The 21,717-nt window shown below is 35.8% G+C and overlaps 1 protein-coding gene across 1 annotated transcript in view; it reads right to left on the bottom strand.

Annotated features, from left to right (window-relative positions):
- Positions 1 to 21,717, bottom strand: part of LOC149786373 (sacsin-like) — a 68,532-nt gene that overhangs the window by 19,746 nt on the left and 27,069 nt on the right. The window contains exons 6-7 of the mRNA XM_089975931.1: positions 14,357 to 16,005; positions 786 to 11,621 (exon numbers count right to left, since the gene is read on the bottom strand). Of these exons, the coding sequence (XP_089832057.1) occupies positions 786 to 11,621; positions 14,357 to 16,005 (12,485 nt within the window). The remainder of the gene's footprint in view (positions 1 to 785; positions 11,622 to 14,356; positions 16,006 to 21,717) is intronic.

The following is a 21,717-nucleotide window of genomic DNA, read 5'->3' as shown; positions in this document are numbered from 1 at the left end:
GTTTGTGGTTTCTGTATCACTTAATCTCCAACAGTTATGAAGTCAGAGAGTAAAACAGAAAATGCAAGGAAAACCAAAAAATATTAGCCATCCCTTAATCTTAAATGGCTTAGAAGTTATAGACCACAAAAGAATGTGTGAGGAAAAATTTCAATACTGAGCTGAAGGGTTGAGGTCAAAGACAATGTACATGGCACACCTAACAAAGATGCAGAATTAAGCCAAGTTTCACTACTCAGTCTAAAATGGTTTTTAGGTTATAAAGTGTGATGAAAGTTGGAAGACAGTATCCAGAATGAGGTATATGCAACACTTGCTAACAATAATGTATGAGTATACAAAATTTTATACCTTAATCTCAAGTAAAAGCAGATGCAATATTCCTTTCATTTTTGCAAAATGGCAGGCAACAAAGTTTTATCCCATTAAAAAAATCAATTATTTACACGTGAAATAGATTGGTAACAGATTTCAATAACTGCAACTTTACCACTTATTTCCCAATATAAGCCAAACATTCCTTTTTAAAAAAATGTGCAAATTTTCATATTTTCCCTGATATTTTCCCTTTTCCCTGTTATTAGCCTAATCCACCATCTCTACCAATCCAAAAATAAAAGCTTTTCAAAGTCATACTCTTTTGATCATAAGGGAAATAGTATGTCTGCTGATTAGTAAACTGTTATGTTTTGCAATAGAAATATAAAATTATCAACACAAACAGTGACATCATTTTCTGCAACTAATTAAGAATATGATTGCTGTGCTCTGTTGTATATGCTTACCTGATGACACTGGTAGCAGACCCAGTTGTGCAGCCTAAGAGCTTCAGCATATAAGAGAGTCTTTTCAGCTGCTGAAAGGTCAAACCTTGCTTGTCTCTGCCATCGCTGTGCCTCTCTGGGTTGAGGTGATCTTTCAGAAAAGAAATTTGGACATGAAAAGTCTGCACCACTGTATGATCCATACTGATGTCTGTGTTCCCTGGCTCTCCTTCCCATGAAGTCAAAGAAGGAGTCCCATCCACTATACCTTTGCTGTGATGCTGAAGCATCATCATCATTGTCACTATCCTCAAACTGCCCATTTTCAAATTTGTGGATTAGATGTCGAATATACTGGAAAACTTTAGTGCACAACTTTTCATTCCCAGGATTTTTGTCAGGATGCCATTTCAAACAGAGACGCTTGATAATTTGCCGCCTTTCTGTCTCATCTTTGGTCCATGCCTCCTTTAATGTTTTCCTAATAATACATTTGACCTCTTTCAACAGATCAGATGACTCTGATTCAGATGGGGAAGTTTTAAGTACAACACTCAGACTGTCAACTTCTTTTTGAATAAATCTATATAAAAATGTTGCCATGACAGTCTTTGTCTCACTTCCCAGGTCAATATCATATTTCAAATCTATTTCTGTAGAAGACATACTGGCATCAACCTTTTTCAACACCTTGGCAAACACAAACACTGGGCTTCCAACTTCCCATTTATCCTCAATTTCAAAAGCCACAATTTCTCCCATATCAAACAGAATAAAGCTGTTGTCTAGCATGGCATGGAACTTCTCTGGAACATAAGCTCCTAATTCTGGAATGGTCTCCATTTTTTGAAAACTGTCAATGTCAGCTATTTCATAACTGCATATTTCAGCTTCATCAAGAAGCTTTGCAATTCTCTCTGGGCAAGTGACACATTTAGCTATGGTCGTTAGATGCCCTTGGTCACGTAACAGCTGATTAGTACACATGTTTAAAAGTTTACTAATTGGTGACTCAAGTTTTTCGTATAGGTGCTGTTCACTACACAGATGCATGGTGAAATAAAGTTTTGTCTCATTCTTTTCTCTGTTTATCTCAACCCAATAAATGTTGTTCTCTCTTGTCCCATTAACTTTCTGATCTCTAAAGTATAAAGATGTCCAAATAGTTTGGACATGTTGCACAGTGATATCAGCAAGATTTGATCTCACAATTCTCTCTTCAAGTGTTGCATTTTCATTTTGTAGCAGTCTCATCAGGCCTATCAAAACTTCTTTGGAGGACAAGAATCTTTGCAATTGTTGGGATTTTTCACTATAAACAAGAGATAGATTTGAATTCTCCAGGTCTAGTCTCTTGGTTACAATCTTTGACAGAAATTCTGGTCTCCATTGATCTGGAAATCTAAACAGTGTTTCTTTTTCATTTTCAACCTGTATATTCATTTGCTTTAAACCAAAGAAAAACATTAAATTCTGACAAGCTTCAATTTTCTTCCTATACACAGTATGGTCTGATACAATCAGATCTCTTGCATTCACTAAGGACCATTTTTCATTTGGCAGATACAAAGTATCTACCCTAATAACCTGGTCTCCTCTGTTGTTTGCACTTAGGCAAGATAGAAGTCCCCTGATTGCACTCTGAACTTTGTTCCTATCATCTGGCAGAAGTTCACTGATCTCACATTTTTTATGAATTAAGTTTAATACCTCTGCATAGTGATTTATATTCGCTCTCTCTGTAGTTCCAAGGTACGTGAAGAGTTCATAGAAGGGACCATATTTCATGGGATACTTAAAAAGGTATGGTCTAATTTCATCTCCTTCACGAATTACTTGAGTGGCTTCAATAAAACAGTGCCCATCAGGAATAAGAAGTATTGGTCTTTTATACAAGCGTTCCCTCATTACTTTTCCTTGCATGCCATGTGTCTGGAGAAAATTGTAAATATCTTTCATAACTGAATCAATTTTGTCCAAATCATGACAATTTCCATGTGATTGTAGGTCCTCCTTAAGAACTTCACATATGTTTTGTGTATGGGTGATAACATCCTTCAAGCGAGGTTTAGAGAGGATGTTTAGTGACTCCTGTTGGTTTAGGGATATTGGAAATTCCCAGTCTGGTAGTACTGGGCAACAAGTCCAAGCCAAATTTGCGTATTTTGAATATATGGAACCTGAAAAGGCAACCGGACACTTCTGATTCTGATGTTGTCTAAAGATATTTTCAAGAAAATGGTTTACCTCAAAGGGTGGAATGAATTTGATGCATGAAACTCTGCGCAAAATGCTCTCCTCCATCAATTTTTCATGTGAAAATAAATGTTCACATAAAATCTTTGATTTTATGGCAAGCTCATCTGGCAAAGAATTTGATCTCTTATACTGACTGGAAAGATCTTCTGCAAACTGGCAGAACTGATCAGCAGTTACTTCAGAAACCATTCCTGCCAGTTTCATAAATTTTTTCCATTCTTTACTTCTGAAAGGTGGTGGTGGAAATTCATCATCTTTACACATTGCTTTGAATACGTCAACAAAAGGACTGACAAAATCACTTGCCTTTCTCACTGCGCAGCCAACAGAAATGAAAGCCCACTGTTTAATCAAAGAGATTACATCTTTCTGTCTTTCAGTGTAACCATTTAAAGGATGTTTCAACAGCATATAATCTCTTATATATTCCAAATGAGATAGCTTATTTTCTTCAGGAACATAAGCAAAATGTGGAATAATGAACTTAGAGTAGAATTCCTCATTTGTTTCAACTTCAGTTCCAATGATCCTTAGAAGCTTCAAGAGTTTTTCAATCCTTTTCAAGAAACAAACACCCTTTTGGGACATCAGCTGATTCAAGCCATCAACTGGAATGTTAATAGGTGCTATCACTACCTTTGAAAAGTGTTCCAAACTTGAAATTTCCCCTGCATGTGTAACAAAGAGTGGAAGGGATTTTAGTGACTTGATGTATTCAGTGTCATCTAACATCTCTGGTCTCTCAATTTGCTGACAAAAGTACTCCAAAATCACTATGCAGTCATCAGTAGTAATTCCAAGAATGCTTTGTTTATGAAAGCATAAACCTTTCAAAATGTCTGCAGGTCTCTTTGTTTGTGCAACTAATGTTTGTATTATTTTGATGCCTGTCTCAAACTTATCTGCTGATCCAAATCCACACATTTTTGGGAGGGACAATTCCTGAAGGACTGTCTTTAATTCTGGATTTTCGATTTTCTCAGTATCAAAAACAGTGAAGGACAAAAACAAAGGCACTAAGAAGAACTTTTGTGAATTATTATCCTCTATCATTGCTGGCAAAAGGCACCAATTTGCATGCTGTTTAAATTCTCTCTTCAAAGGAACAAATTGGTCATTTGTGAATGGAAATATTTCTTCCACTTGTACACTGATGAACTCCCAGAATCTAATTATCCATTGCTTGTTGGGAAGTTCTTTAGATGAATGGTCCCACTCAATGTAATTTTTCTGTTGAAAGGTATCTGCTGGAAGAGTGTGTTCAAGTATATCCATACATTGTTGAATATCAAGTTTTTTAAACACTCCTGTTTGCCAGATAACTGATTGATTTATGGAACCAAACTGATTTTGAAATTTGCTCTGGAAAAATTTGACCAGCTCTTTATGCAGGAACCTTCCAGCACACCCTTTGTGTAAGTCTGAAAACAGTGAGAAATATACAGGGTTGTCCTTTGAGAAGACATGTAGAGTATTGTCACTTGCTACAAGAAGGGGTAATCCATCCAGTTGTTTAATAAAGTTCTCACTTCTTGCACAGTAATACAGAAGACTCAGTACTCGTGACATATTTTTCGTAACACTTTGACTAAGATCCTTTCCAGTCTCTGACATTGTGCAAAAACGCTTGGTACTGAATTGTGATTTCAAGAATGTGACTGCAGTCTCTGGGGTTAAGTATGAAACATCCAGACCTGAATCAACCATTGACCGATAAATTTCAATATTACTATGAATTATCTTCAATCCCAAATCTTTGAGAACAGTTGTTTCGGGCTGAAATTCTGGCAAAGTATTTTCATTAGTCTGGGTCTGGTTTCCTGAAATACAAATTTCTTTTGCTCTTGGAATATTTTCTATGTCAAAGTAACCTGGGAACTCTTGCCCTTTTTCTGTGAATGGGATCCATGTTATTAAACATTCCCTCCCTTTGTCCTGAACCAATGGAAATACATTTTCTTCATTATTTATGATGTAATGATATAAGCATTTTGTAAGTTCTTTCCAGTAGTCACCCTTTGCATTTGTGAAAGATGGGAAAAACTTGAAGTAAGAGGTCAGCTGTCTTTCCATGACTATGTTTTGTACACAACTATCTCGAAAAATATCCCTTTTCATACTCTGGATGAACCTAACATAGGCTGGACTCACTGCCTGCTGCAAAAGCAATGAGTTCCATGTAGTTCTGACATCATTTTCATCCTGCCAGAGGTTTCGCCTACCTTCATCAAGCAATACAAAATGTCCATTAACATGAACTGGTAACCCTGTATAAACAGGCAAGGGAAGATTGCAAAAGGCTTTTCCTTCTACAGAGGAGGAATAGTATTGAAAATCTGATGCTGAACGAAGCCCAGCTATTCCACCTATAGGCAAACACTTTACAAATCCTGCCTTTAAGGATTCAACTATGTGGCTTGGACAACTGTCAAATCCAATGTTATGGAAGACATGCCATGTCTGTGCCACCCCATTGGTGTCGTCTATCTTCATAACATAGTCTGTTTCATGTTTGGAAAACAGAGCATCAGTCACATTTGAAACATTTTGTTTGGCATGCTGGAAAAATACAGTGCGTTCTTCCATATCCTCATTTGATAGACTTGCCTCCACTCTATACTCCAACTCAACTCTTCCATCCTCATTTACTTTTGAAAAAACAACCTTTGTGACATTCTTGACAAATAGAAATGCAGCAAATATTTCCTTCTTGAAACATTCCAGTAGTTCATCCATTTGGGAAGCTGATATTACGTTTGTTGAAATTTGTGAAACTTCAGCCATCTGTTCATTTCGCAAAGGGAATCGAAATATTGTGCCGATTTTATTAGAAAACATTTCCTTCTCAAGATAGCCCTCAAATACATCTGAGCAAGATTCCCGAATCTCTTCCAAGTCAACATATTGCATTCCTGGGTGTTGCTGGGTGGCATCTGGTATATACTGACACATAGGATCAAAGAAACACAACGTTTCACCAGTTTCTGGACCATTTGTGAGAAAGGAAGGTACATCTGTCAAGTGATAAACTACATTAAATCCGACTCCATATTGGCCTGACTTGAATCTGTCATTCCTTTTGCTACCAAGACCTAGTTTCTGGATTCCCTCTATATCAGCTTGTGTAAATGAGCTGTTATTGTAGACACACAGAGCTGGACCTTGCAGAGGAGCAAAACATTCATCAAATATTTTATCTGTTCTTAACTGACGATAATCTTTGATGAAGTGTACTTCAGTTGCACTTGCATCATCAGCATTCTGAAGCAATTCTTTCAAAATTCCAAAATCACAGGGGTATTTCTTTAATATCCCATGAAGACGAGTCAGAAGATCTTCATGCTGACCAAACGCAATCTTCCTGCTGCAGTTATGCAATACTTGCTTCCTTTTTGTTTTGATTCCAAGTGTTTTCCCAACATGTTCTGATATCTCAGGATGTACAAAGCTCATTTGCTTCGTTGACGTGATAGCCCGATCATCAAAACACAGCTGTGACACTGGTGTTAAAACACCATCACTATCCAGTGCAATAATGTTCAAATTAGAAATGATTTCATTTGTTTCACGTAACGATTCAGCCAGGCAGTAGAGCAGATTCAAAGCAAGTTTCAATGTATGTTCCGGAAGTTGTTCATCTTTCCATTCTTCTTTCATTGAACTAAGTACTTGACAAATATCAACAGACGGAATAATAGACCTCACTCCAACTGCAGAATAAAACAATTTGTAACAATCAAAATCTCTGACTCTGTAGAACTCTGGCTTGCAGTCCCAGTTATGTTGAAAATAGGCACGGTTTGGTAGCACAAAGTGGTCATCAACGAACACAACCATAGATCTTTGAAATTTAGTCAGTCTTTTTTTTGCCCATTCTTCTGAACAAATTCTGTTAAAATATTCATAGATATATTTGCAAACTTGTTTGCTGTGTCTCAAAATTTTCAAATCTCCTTGTTGCTCTTCCAGGGTTTTTGAAATTTCCAGTAGCTGTTCTTCAATCCTTTCAAAAGTCTCCAAATTTGCCACAATTTCTTGCAAACCAAGTTTACGGCAAATTTGTAATGTATCGAACTGTTCAACACTAACATCCAGAATTAATTTGGAGCAGGATATAACTTCCTTGCTATGATGCCTTTGTGAGAACATTTGGTCTGCTCTAGCGTAAGTAATTGACAATTCTGATTCTTTACTGTACATATATCCGCCCTGCTTCAGCTCTTCCTCAGCTTTCCATTTAAAAGGCCATCCTGGTGGTTTGGGCATGACTGGTAGAAAAGGAATTTTGCTGATCTTGGACAATGTCTCATCTATTAGCAATTTTTCTCTCTGGAGTTTTTCTAGGTATCTCATTACAGCTGTGTACCTTTGCAATGATTTCTGCGTGTCAGTGTTCGCTAAAACTGAAACAGACCTGCATCTATCCTCAAGCACCTCTGTGGTTATTTTTGATGTCATTATGCCCCAATCTTCAAGACCATTTAGAACAACTTTTGTCCTGAATGTTTCAACTGGAAATCTTCCATCATCATCTGAGAACATGCTAGCAATATCTCTTTGAGGGTGGACCAGTTCCTTTGGCATTCGTAAATCACCACGTGGTTCTGTTGGTATGCAGGCTGTATGTTGTGCTTCCTCATTTATGTCGTTGTCTCTTGCTCTGAGGATATACAGAGTCATTTCATTTCTTTCTTTCTCCTTATTCTTCCAATATTCTGATGCTGTGTTTGGAAAGAATATATCTATGATGAAAGAATTTTTTTTAACAGTCCTTTCCTCTACCTTCAACTTGTAACTTTTTTCAATAAGATCATAGATTCCATTTGGGATAATAATGACAACATCAGTTTCTTTCTCCTTGAATTCTGACAGTGTTTTCAATGCTATTTTGCAGATATTTTTACTTGTTGTAAGTGCTTTGTCCAGGAACAGACAATTTGAAAAAGCTGCCCAGACACCATCACCTCTAAGGATTTCCCAGTTTTCAGTCACTAACCTTTTGTAGAAGTTCTTTTCCAGGCTTGAGACTGATGATCCAAATGGCCATAGCTGAAAGCAATCATAATTCACGGATATATCAGATGCCTTGCTAAGATACTCCAAGAGATGTAAATATGCACTACACACTGCATCTCCCAAAAGAGCATCATTCCACCTGCTTTCAACAGAGACAATTTCATCTTGTGTGGATACTCTTAGCTGCTTTCTATCTGAAGTTACTGCAAATGTGGCATTGATATGTACAGGCAGTGTGGTTGTCAATGGCAATGGAAGAAAGCAAAAGAAATGGCTCTCTTTGTAAAACCCGAAAGGAGACTGATTAACACTTATTGGCATGATACAGTTATTTTCATCCTTGTGAATCAATAATGCAATTGCTCCAAGGGGTACAACACTTTTTTTCATCTTCCCCATTAACTGCAGGCACTCATGTTGTCCACTTGTCCATGAAATCAACCAGTTGGTCTCTACATTGCCTATTCTTTTATCTATTTCTTTTATCACATATGAAGCCTCCTTTTTCATCAATGTTTGTATGGAAACTCTCTGTATTGCTTGAAATAGGTTGGTATTTAAATATAAACTGTTCCTACAAAGGTCTGTCATTTTTTGAAGCATTGACTTTTTTTCTGACAAAAAAGGATCTATCTGAACAGACTTTTCAATGGAATATAACAATTTCATCTCTGCTGGATCTGTAGATTCTTTAGGAAGATGGAACAACTTCACCTTAACAACATTCTGTGTAAATAATAATATGCTTCCTCCATATTCCATGAACTTTTTCAGCAGTTCAATGCAGTCTTTTTTCAGGTATGGATATGGTTTTATCTCACTCATGCTGGTAGTTCTGAGAGGAAATCTAAATAAAGTGCCTTTGTAGGGATCTTGAGCTTCCTCTCTTAGGCTGCAGCCAAATACTTTTTGAAATGGTTTGAATTGATGATCCAGCCTCTTAAGAAGTTTACGGTTTTTCTGAGAATTAAGATTTATCCTCAATCCTGGCCTTGGTCCTGGTAATGCTTTTCCCAGATGAGTCTTGTGAGGATCAAAAATAACTATGTCATGACCTGTGACTAAAATAGGGACATCAGTTAGGTTGTACACAGAGCAAAACCCTAGTCCAAACTTTCCTATCTTTGTTGTGTCATTGGCTTTTGTGGCTCCACTTAGTTGAGTAAGATTTTTCAGGTCTTCAGAGGAAAATTCAGCATTATTATAAGCCCAAAGAGCTGGTCCTTGACATTCTGCCATTCCAACATCTAACAATCTTGTCATGGCATCATGATTTTCTCGCTCATCATAGAGAAAACACACTTCTGTTGCACAGGCATCATCTGCATTTTGTATAATTTCTTTTGGAATAGAAAATCCATCTGCATACCCCTCTTCCAGCAAGTTATGTATCCTTCTTGTCAATGGCTCTTCCTGTCCCCATTCCTCAAAACCCTCAGCATCTGAAACCAGATTCTGTGAAAGGGATTTAATTCCAAGCTGCTGGGCAGTTGTGATGGATACATCTTTATGGATGTCGAACAGACCCTCTTCCTCACTGTATCCAGTTTCACAAAGCCATGTTTGGTCTGATGAGTATATACACTCTGTGCTTGGTTTTAATATTAATTGGGAATCATCTTTTGTTTGAACAGGAAAGAGTATTTTACAACTTTCTTCATCACTCAATTGGTTTGCAAGTTCTTTCAGAATTTCAAGAATTCTTATTATCAGCTGTCTATCATGCTTAACTTCATCACAAATGTATGGACTTTTTCTGATAGTTTGATATTTTCCATTCACTTTCTGTTGAATGTCCAGCAGTACATCAGCTGTAAGATTGTAGTGGCACCCCATCCACTCAAATAATCCCTGATAATGTGACAGTTCTGCAGGCAATCTATACAGATAGGGCCTGAGGTTCAAGTCTGCACTCTTGCTGATATATACATTTTTTGGAAATGTGAACCCTTCACCATGCCATATGCAGGGAAAACTTGGTCTCTCTATCTCTGTTCCAGAACTGCTGTACAATTTATTCAGTTCGGTATAAGTATCCAGAACAAGGTGAAGCAATGGAGGTTCATACTGTTGTTCAATCAAATGCTGAAGGTGTGCATACACATTATGAGCTGGTGGGCTAGTTCTCCATTTGAAATAATCAGCAAAGGCAGGTAAATTTTCACAATCAATAAGTGCCATTGCTGAACCAACACTGCCACTATACTCAATACTTCTGATTTCTGTTGGCTTACTCAACACACTTGCTTGACCATACCATTTTAGGACAGTGGGGTAACCATTTACAGGAGACTTTTTATGCAGTATGCATTTCAAGTTCTCTATATGACATGCAAGTGGTATTCCATTTATCTCTTGGAAAAGATAACCTCCATCATTTATAGTTTCCATAAATTGTCTTGCCTTTTGGAACAAAACCTTTGCTTCAACTTCACCATGGCTGAAAGAGTCCAATACTTTTGCTGTTTCAAGAAGATCTGAGGCCCGTATGTCTCGTTTTAATCTCAGTCCAAGATCAATCAATGCTTGCCTTCTATTACTTTGAATTATGGTTACATTAATTGGAAATCTATCTTCATTGTAGAAGAGTATCTTCAAATTTTCATCCCAAGGATCAAATAGTTCGTCTGGTTTACAGAGTTTCAAAGCAGAATTTCTCATAAAGGAGATTGATTTTGCAGTACTCATGATCTCTGTGCATTTTTTATATAGACTGATATTGTCAAGCAGGTATGTCATGAATGTTGTAACATCTTCTTGAGAATAACAACCTTCTTGTATAGCTTTCAGCGTCTTTTGCACTAAACCTTCCATGTTGGCTCTTTTTAAACCAATCAGCGAAGCAAGGTTTTCTCCAGCACTCTCAGTTGCAATCAATCTACATGGAAACTTCACTGGAAACTCACCAACAGGACACTGGATTCCTATGTCATCAGCAGCAACTAACCCCATCTTTGTTTTCCCATGTAATGAATCTCCCTCTTGGAATATCTGCAACTTCCAAACAAACTGTCGACCATGCTCATTCCATTCAGAAATCTGTGACTTACCAAGATACTCCAAAAGTTCTTTTCTGCTTGATTCTGGGGCATTCCTGTTAAAATGTTCAATGCATTCAAGTTTCCCAGATTTCTGAATACTGGTAAAAATATTCAACACTGAGGCCTGAGTAGGTTGTCCAATATAGGTTTGTACGTGTTCAAAAGGAATGAATGCGGGTAGTGATGAAAGCACTATTATGGATAGATTTTCCAAAGCTTCACACATATCTACTGTTAAGGACAATGGTCCAAAACCTTTTCGCAAAAGAAGGTTATCTCTTAACTGATAGAATCTGACAAATTTCATGTCTTTCCAGCACTTACCCTCTTCCATATCTGGTACAAGTGGCAACTGTTCCACCAGATTCAATGGAATTTTGTTCTTGATCAGATATCCCCATACCTTTTCAATCCAAAGATGGTTAACCAGTAATTTTGAATCTGATGCATGTATCTCAATTGGATATTTATTCCCAAAGTGTATCTGAAATGCCTCTTGAAGGAGATTTAGGAATGATGTGTCTGGTTCAAGTTGATAAAGCTGAAAAATTTCTGGAAAAAAATATTTGAACTAGTTAAAATCATTTCCCACTGTATTTTTATACATGAGCTAACAGCAAGTTCAATGTGTAAAGATAAAACTTATAATGCACATTTTGCATTTGTGCGGTCATATTGATGACTGTAAGATGTTTTTATCTTGAGAACATGGCAGACTCAAACATGCTCTCTATTACTGTCAAACAAACATTCTGAACAATTAACTTTCATTAAATAAATTCAACAAAATAAATTCAACTAAGTGTTAAAGTTAAGACAGACCTTGAATATAAAGGCAATGTGCTTTTAACCCATAATACATTGCCAAAATATGTGTGCAAACGAAAGCAAGAGCATCACAACCAGGCAGATGCTGGACAAAATCCAACTGAAAGATGCTCCTTGTTACATTAGGTCAAACTGATTATGCACTGCTGAGATGTCATTTATTTTTAAAATTATTTTAGCAACACTGGTTTAGTCAAATGATAAATCAGAATCACCAGCAGACAATTTAAAAGTTTATTAGCAGCCATCTGTGATGACACATCAGCACTGCTTGTACAGGCTTGAAAGGCTTTTATCTTGGTACTTCCAGAATGCTCTTTTCTGCCAAATATCCACGCCTACTATCCTTATTCATAATTGGCCTGTCAGGCTGACAATATTAGGTACAGGAAGTTTCAATAAACATCCCAACCCAAGATGGCATTATGAATAACTTTACTAGATTTCTTTGGAAGCCATGCCATATCTAGGAAAACTACCCCAGACACAATTTTGGTACATTTAAGGTACATTCTTACCAAATAACCATGACTGAACAAAGTGCTAAACTGTTCTGAAAAAGCTGAAAATAGATTTTTCATTTAGTACCTATGGAGGCCACAATGCTGCTTGGTTAGCCACTAAGCGAATAATTTTAGTAGTCAATGTTCTAACAAAGCTTCCAACAAAGTTTGATAAAACTTGACCTGGCCTTTAGGGAATAAAGTGCCTTTAGGGAATAAAGTCAAACTAGATTTGCCATCTGGAAGGTATGGAGGCCAAACGATTGTTAAGGGCCCACTGGACACATTTAAGTAAACCATGTTCTAGTTGTAAACATTCATCAAAAGTGCATTAAAACTGGATACATCATTGTACAGAAGGAATTGATAATTGTTTTGTCACCTGGTTGCTATTAAAGACAAACTATTGCTAATGGAAATTATACAATTCATATGCAGACAATTTGAATTTGGAAAGTTATTCCACACACATTTTTATTTTGAGCATGCCCTAAAAATACTCCTATACAGTTCTGATCACATTGGGCAAAACCCCAAGTTCCACCTACCTATTATTCATTGACTATCATAATAATAAACATTTCTAAATTCCAATGGACTGCTATCAAGTCCCAAGCTATGTTATGTGTAACAAAAATATAGTAGGCTGTGTGTAATTGCAATGTAAAAACAAGTTGTGCATAACTGCAATGTATAACATGTCTGTAATGAAAAGTAAATCATTGTGATCTACTTTTGCCTGGTGAGAAGTAACCTTTTAAGACCGATGCACTGATTGTTTCATGATTTGCATGCATCATTTTAGAGAAACTACCGGTAAGCCAAATCCCCAACTTTAATGCAAACACCTCAGTAAAAAGGTCACTGTGACCCATATTTGTGTGGAAAGTAGCACTATCCAAGATGATTATACTTATTAAGTTTCATGACTTTAGATGCAATGGTTTTGGAGAAAACACTGACGTCTATGACACTGACAACACCATCACCATGATTAGATATATATAATCCGTAAGTTCCACTTAAGCTTTGCAGTTAAAACAATAAATTACATTAGATAAAAAAGTGACAAAACTTTCAAATGAAGGTCTTTAATTTTAGAGGAAATAAGGTGCTGACTGGTAAACATAGTTCTGTCTCTGATTTTGGATTTGCTACCATGTTCTAGATAAGAAACTGAAGTTTTAAGATGAGATCTTCATGCAAATCACATTGCACAAAATTTCTGTAAAGCACAAGTAAGAATGAAAATTTAGCCATACAAAAAAGGTAATAAGAGTCCCTAAACGGTAAATGCTCTACATTACCCCTTCTCCAAAACAAGAATTTACTGACAAACTCCATCATACCAATTCAGCAAAAAAATATTTAAATACAAGTCTAAGCCAACTAGTTCAGAGGATTCCTGTATGTGCAACACAAAATTCTTTGTCATGGCCTTTATTTGTTTTAAAATTCATACATCAATTTTCTTTTGATGAGTTCATAAGTTAATTGTTTGCATTCATTTGTCTTGAATGTTACATGATTTATTTATTCTAGGAATTTCATGCATTAGTTTTGATAAGAATTTGTAAGAATTGTGTGAATTTATGTTTTAAATTATATAACTTATGTTTGTAAAGACTTCAATAATTCCTAGGTTACTGTATTTTATGCCAATGAATTATTACATAGCAAATATTGTAGTTAAAACATGAAGTGAATTTCATTAGTTCATTTGTATAATTAAGATGTGAATTCTATAAACCAAGAATCAGATTTGTTAGCATTAATTATGCCTACCAGCCAACATTTAGTCCAGCTTGTGATTTATAGCCCACAGCAGGGTGTAGTACTAGTTTATTAAGGGATCTAAGTTATGTCATAGTCCAATTAGGAATGCAACTTGCTGTTATGGAAATAATTAATCTTTTGTACTAGGTTTATGTATCAGCTGTCAGGCTGTGTACTGACCCATATTAGCCTTAAAATGAAACTCAAGAGAATATACACAAAATGATAAACAACATTTACCATGATTAACCATTGTCATGAAATGTTCCAAGAACTGGTGTGTTGATTTTCCCACATGAATAAACCTTTTTTCTAGTCCAGGAAATAGATCAATCACATGTGGTTTGTCCAAAAAGATTTTCTCATGGCAATCCTGCCTGCTTGTAAAAGGTGCAAAATTTCCATCTTGAAGTGGGAGTAAGTGAAGTCCTTTCAGCTTATGGTAATCAGCATCCTCAATAAGGAATTCTAGTATTGAAACCTTTTCTTCAAAACTAAGCTCATGGTACTTGGGGCTGGTTGTGAGAATTTTACAGAAATGTTTTGGGCTCAAGTCCAAGATTTCTGGTCTGTCTAGGAAATAACCTCCCACATGCTGAGGAACATCCACCCAATTCTGACCATACATTTTAAGAGTTTTCTTTACATTTTCCTTACACTCTTTGGATAAGGAAGGATAATGGTTAAAAGATGAAAACAATGCATCTTTTGGAGTAATCCACTTTCCACCATCACTTTCTGTAAAGAGAATATGCATGTCCCACAAACTTTTAATTACTTTTTCAACCAAACTCCTCCATTTGTCATCAACCAGTGCCATGTCTGGAAGTGCTGCATACACTAGTTCAATCATGTTCTTTTTATTTCCATAGTTAGTACAGTGGTTAACCATCTCCTGTATCAACAAGCAGTAGGCACTGGGCAGTATCTCTTGTACAAGGGACTGGTTCCACTGGATGGCATTATCCTTGTGAAGGTCTTGAGACTCCTGTTCTGCTGATGACCACTTCAAATGACGTCTATTCCGACTCAGTGCAAATAGTCCATTAACATGCACCGGAAGTCCAGTCAAACTTTTTGTTTCCAGTGGTAGTGGCATGAAGCAGAAAATATGGCCACCTTTTTGAAAACCATCACTAAAACTTTCACACATTGCAACGCCTACATATGGGCAATATGAGAGTGATCTGTCACTTGCAAGCCTTTTTAGAGTGTCTGACATATCTCCACCTTTGTAGAAATCCACCACTGTCCAACCAACTTTAGTTGTCTTTGGTTCTTTCTCTTCCTCAGCTTTTGTTATGCTCACACAAACATGCCTACAGCTGGTTAGATCTCTGACAGAACAGCCCCCATTTAACTCTATAACCTTTCGGATGAATTTTGTCTTTCTGATCTCAGAGGCTTGATCCATCTCTACTTTGACTGCAAGTAACGGATTCACCATTCCATGATCAAACTGTGTCCCCGTGTCTGTACAAAACAACTCAACACTTACCAGACTTTTTAAAAATATGAGGATACTGTGAGCTTCTGTCTGGAAAGACTTGAACAGATCCAGGACCTTGTCAGTTGTATATGTTGTGTTAGACAGGACAGTGGGCATGTCACGTAGTGGAAACCAAAATAATGTTCCTTTGTAATACTTTTGTTTTAATACCCTAGAAGTGAATCCAAACACATTGTTCAGTGCCTCTAGACAGTCTACTCGTGTGGATTTTTTCATGTCACACAGTTTCATTATACTGCAAACTTGGTCTTCTGTTTCATGTGGGTTCAGTAACAGTAGCTGATCTCCACTTATAATGCATGGATAGTCTGTCAAAAGAAAACAAAATCACACATTCATGAAATTATTCTGTGAATTTACAGACTTAGACATTAATATAAAGCAGTGACCGTTATAAATATTTCCTAAGAGTGTGCTGAGTTCAAGAATGTTAACTTAATCAGATTGGTTCAAACTGTTTCAAGGTAATTGTGATTATGTGCTGGAAGCACCTGTCTGATGTAGGCATTTCATTTCAAATTGGTCTTCATTTTGTATGACAGCTAGGTCAATATACTGAGAACAGAACATCTGATACACAATGCAGCTTTTATGAATAAATCAAAAGATAAATTAAAAAAAACTATTTTTTTTTGGTGCTAAATGCAAATACTTTTACTATAGGTATAATCAAACAAAAGTTTATTAAAAATGTTACAGAAAGTATGAAATTTGATTCGAAACATTCCTAGCATTGATATTTTGTCCTAGATGAAGTATAATACATACATCCAAATTTCTTTTGTGTGTCTCTGATGTACAACCAGAAATGTTCAAGAACAAACTCTTTTTACATAAGAGGTTTTGCAACTTTACAAATATAAATAAATGAACAGAAAACTGAAATCAAAACTTTTCAACACAACAATTAGTTTTTCTTGCTTATGGATAAGGGAATAATGAGCTTAGACTTGTGTAAACCATACAGTCTTCTTCCAGACAGTCAAGCTTAGGATTTTATGAGTTGTTTTTTTTAATAACCATTGTGTAATAGTCAAGGGTGACTGCAATGATGTACATATAGATAGACAGAATAATTAATCAAGATTCTCCATGACTATAAATTGTAAATAATTATACTAATAATAACAGTCTTGTAAAAAGAAAAAGAATGTTTTGAATAAAAGTTATTGAACACTTTTTATAGAGCTCCATCTGACAAGACTTCAGAAAACCATCAGTACCCCCTCCCCCCGCCAACATTTTGAGTTTTGTACCCTAGATCAGACTAAATACAAGCACACTATAGCTAAACATTGATAAAAATGATTCAATTATGTTAAATATTTTAAATTTCAAACCACCATTTCATATCTAAATCCATGCACTATCATGTCCATTCCCATCCCAAGACATAGTTTAATCAAGTACCACTATGCCTTGTTCACCTAATGAAATGTTTGATACTGACACCAGTCAATATGATTAGCAGCTTAATTGTATTGTATAAAAATTATTACTTAATTAAGAAAGTGCAAGAATGTGAAATCAGAACAAGATATTTAGACAAATGGTAATACTCATTTAGGAATGGCTAATGATGAGAAGAAAAGGAAGTTAAAGATCTAATGGTTTCTCTATTTCATTTGACATATTATATCTATGTTTAAACTTGATAGAAAAATATGGGACATTCTAGATGACCAAAATGTAAAGCACAATATTTTAGCATCAGTAAATATATGCTTGTCTTTAATTTTGGTATTTTAGCAGTATTTAATTTTTGCAGCATACTGATTCCAAAATGAATTTGTTTTGGTGGTAGTTTTTACTTACCTATACCTACTGTGATGGTGATAATGATAATTTTCACTCAGATAGTGATAATGATGATTTTCATTCAAATAGATATAATGATGATTTTCATTCAAATAGATATAATGATGATTTTCATTCAACACACATCACAGACATAGCACAGTCCAACACACATCACAGACATAGCACAGGTCCAACACACATCACAGACATAGCACAGGTCCAACACACATCACAGACAAAGCACAGGTCCAACACACATCACAGACATAGCACAGGTCCAACACACATCACAGACATAGCACAGGTCCAACACACATCACAGCTCCAACTCAGTTAAATAGCTCTTAGCTGCCAGACTGCCTAACACCAGGTACCTGTAGACTGCACCATTTAAAAAACAATGGCTTCCCCAATAGCTCTTTGAAATCTTTCAGTGGTGACATGTTTTATACTGTTGATATGATGACCAATCCAAATTATCTACCATGCAAAAATATACAATTATGGAATTTCACAAAACCAACACCATCTTACTTCCCAGAAGGCAACAAAAATATGTGTAATATGCATATAAAACAACTAAACATAATATCTAACTTAAAGGTAAGCGAGGTAATCACTCAACCTCTTAAAGTCAAGTCTTGTCACGAATGTCACAGTCCGAAACACACAAGAAAAACATACAAGACCTATGTAAAGTAGTGTTAGTGCTCCATTTAATCTTATCACACTTCTGACACCATTGTAACAGGATGATCCCAGTTATATATCCCCCAATATACTTCACTAAAACATGATTCTAGATGTAATACAGTAATTCTGCTGACCCCATGACCTAAATTATTTATTTCTTTAAATTATTGTATATTATTCTCAACAGCCATCAACTGAAAACTTTACAGAAAATAAACTATACTTGATCTGTTCATTGCTGAAAACATGTTTGTACAACCAACCTTTGGCTCTAATTAGTCAATATGGCATTAAATGATTGTCAGATTTTGTAATTCAAAGCTGGCTAAAGCACACCCAAAATTCCTCTGATGAGCCATTATTTTAATCAATCTGCAACAAGTATTGCACAGAACTACTAACATTGCTCTTAACACTAAAGCCACTCCTGACCAGCAGATCAGAAATCCCTCTAAACACACCTCAACAATCATACAGATACATTAAGACATGCTGCTGCTAATCCTTCTGTGATCTATATAGTGCTTCACACAGGGCAAAAGTGGTTATATGGTGTCAGCTAAAGGTAAAGTTAGAAAAATATTAAAGTTGCACAAAAGTTTAGGAAGATAAACCCTTCCAAATAAATATAATATTTAGAATAGTGTTATGTATATTTAATTTATATTGTTTGTTGGCATTTCTCCAAGTTGGTATGCTATGTATATCTGTATTTTGTAAATAACTTTAGTCCAAAATTAAGTTAATGGTCTACCTGACTAGTGACATTTAATTTGTAAACAACACAATACATAGCTAATATCTTTCTATGATTATATATTAAATATTCAGATCACTATTATTGGCAGTAAACATGTTTATGTGAATCTGAATCAAGGACATTAGTCTTTCACTTGGAAATTCCTAAACTTGTTGATAACTTTGAATGTTTTAGAAAGAAAACTGACCCACATCCTGGCTCTATTACTTTGTGGTAACTTTTAATATCAGCATTGTTTACTTGAAAAATTACTCATTCCTATCTTATCTTATCTTAAGTAAAATTGGTCTTATTGTTGTGTTCAGTTTTTAATTTGGGTGGATTTATTTATTTTAATTATTCACAGGAATTACAAAGTGCTCATTAATACTTCTTGGACTAAAACATTATTTATGAATTATTTTGTCCGGTACATTTTTAAAATATTTTTATAGGACCTTTTGGATTATATTATTGTGTTACATCAAGACTGTTAACATATTGCCACATTCCAGGCCACTGGCACATTATCACATTCAGGACCAGAGGCAAAATCTACACATTCAATATTTTAATTTATTTGGAAAACCACTGGAATTCATTTGAAACTCTATGCATTTGGACTTGTACATAGGCCTTTAGGGCCATCTGGGATTTAATTCACAATACTGTTAAGTTCATTTTCAATGTTTACTTTGTATTCTGAGGAAATAAATTATTTGTTAAAGTTGACAAAACTTGTTGGTTTTCGCTCTTTTCTGTTACTTGGTTTAAAACCATTGAGTCATAACAACAGCAAGATACAATATAACATGTAAACATTAAAAAATTATAATATGTATATTAAATAACAATGGTACCATGTGTAAAATGCTTCAAACATGGCTAAATTTGCTCTAAAAATCATATTCTCTTAAAAAGATTTTCATGCCTGGTACATCCTTATGCAGTTTCTTCAAGCATTTCTTAACAAAATAGTTCTGTCTCACAGGTTGAAAATCTACATACTTGACAACAATGTGCTCCATTGTCAGTGGATAACTGCATGATATTCATTCCAGTCAAAGTCCACCCTTAAGGAGATATGCACAAGTCAGGTGTGTTTGACCAATGCACAATCAGACAATACCACCTCATCTAATTTACTCTAATGCATGAAAGATGGCACTCTATAAAAGTGGGTTTGCTGTTTTTAAATCTGTGAGTTTTCATCCTACATGCTTTTTTCCTACTGTGAAGCACATTCTGATTTATACATCATTTGAAATCAGTAATGGAATCTTCCATTCAGATATGGGTGACAACAGGGCAGCTTTGGCTGATTTATCTTCCCTTTTATTACCCTCAATATGAATGTGACTAGGGAGCCAACAACACAAAATACTTTGCCAAAATTGTACAAGAACACCACTTTTCTGTAATAATTGGGATATTAATAGATTATCAGATTTAAGATTCTCCAAAGCTTTCAGAGTGGAAAGGGTATCAGAAACAATGCTGAAATATGCTTTTTGAGAGACTGAAATGCACTTCAAAACTTTGAGTACGGCAGCTATAATTTCTGCACTGAAAACTGAAGCTTGATCCAGATTTTGCCTAATAAGATGATTTCATGGAGTGTTGCGATAGCTCCGGTGGCCTAGTGGTTAGAGCGTTCACCTCGGATGCAGGAGGTCGTGGGTTTGATCCCCGGCCGAGTCATACCAAAGACTTACAAAAATGGTACTTAAACAGCTGCCTCGCTTGGCACTCAGCATAAAGAGGTTAGTGTTAGGACTGGTCGACCCGGTGTCAGGATAATGTGACTGGGTGGGACATCATGCTACATGTCTGCGGCATGATGCCCCAGTGCTAGACATCACTATAAACTGCCACATTGCAGACATCGTAGCGATATGACTGAAAAATTGTTAAAGCTACATTAAAAATCTGAATCACATCACAACACATCATGGAGTGTTGCAGCTCCACCTAAGTCTCCATCTTGCGAAATATCTGCATACAGTATGTATGGCTATTTCAGGAGGCTCTTGTTTGATTGAATACATACACTGTCACACAAACCCATCAAATTAACAGCTTCAGCATAACATGTTACCAAGAGTGAAAACAGGATATAATCACTGAGTAATACTGACATTGTGATATTAAGGAAAAGCATGTGTTCCTGCAAAATACCTGTAATGCATGGACAGCAAGTTGTCATGATCTGTTATGAGAACATAATGCCGATAGATGTAGAAGTGCCGAGTGGGTGACTCCACAAGATGGACCTTGACCCCTCACTGGACAAAATTAAGTGCAAAAATACCAAGAAGAGGGGGATGAACATAGTTTTGGGTGGTAATTAAATTTTAGTTATGTAATACTTAGCTGATATTATTACTTTGGTATCTCTTTTCTAGGTGCTAGTCTACAGTCCAGGATGTAATCCCTCCTTGGATTAGTAATCAGGGGGTCATAAAGCAAAAGAAGATATATATATATATATATATATATATATATATATATATATATATATATATATATATATATATATATATATCCAGACTGAGGCCATACTTCATACATTTGGAATATTGTCCTTGTTTGACTTCAACTGAGATTAATATGACATCAGAGCAGGAAGTGAGGAGGAAAGAATATTAGGTAAGTAATATATAAACAAATTAGTTTTAACCGCCTCTTCAACCCACCAACCCCCTTATAATTTTAAAAGCAGCAATACAACACTTCTTATTACTTTGCTGACTTTTCCAACTGGGAGAGACTCATAATTTTATCCCAA

This window comes from Sinohyriopsis cumingii, chromosome 12 (genome assembly GCF_028554795.1).
Source record: "Sinohyriopsis cumingii isolate HCF-2022 chromosome 12, ASM2855479v2, whole genome shotgun sequence".
NCBI classification, from domain to species: domain Eukaryota; kingdom Metazoa; phylum Mollusca; class Bivalvia; order Unionida; family Unionidae; genus Sinohyriopsis; species Sinohyriopsis cumingii.
Note: the sequence above shows the minus strand (reverse complement) of the source record. Positions and strands in the feature narration are given on the sequence as shown.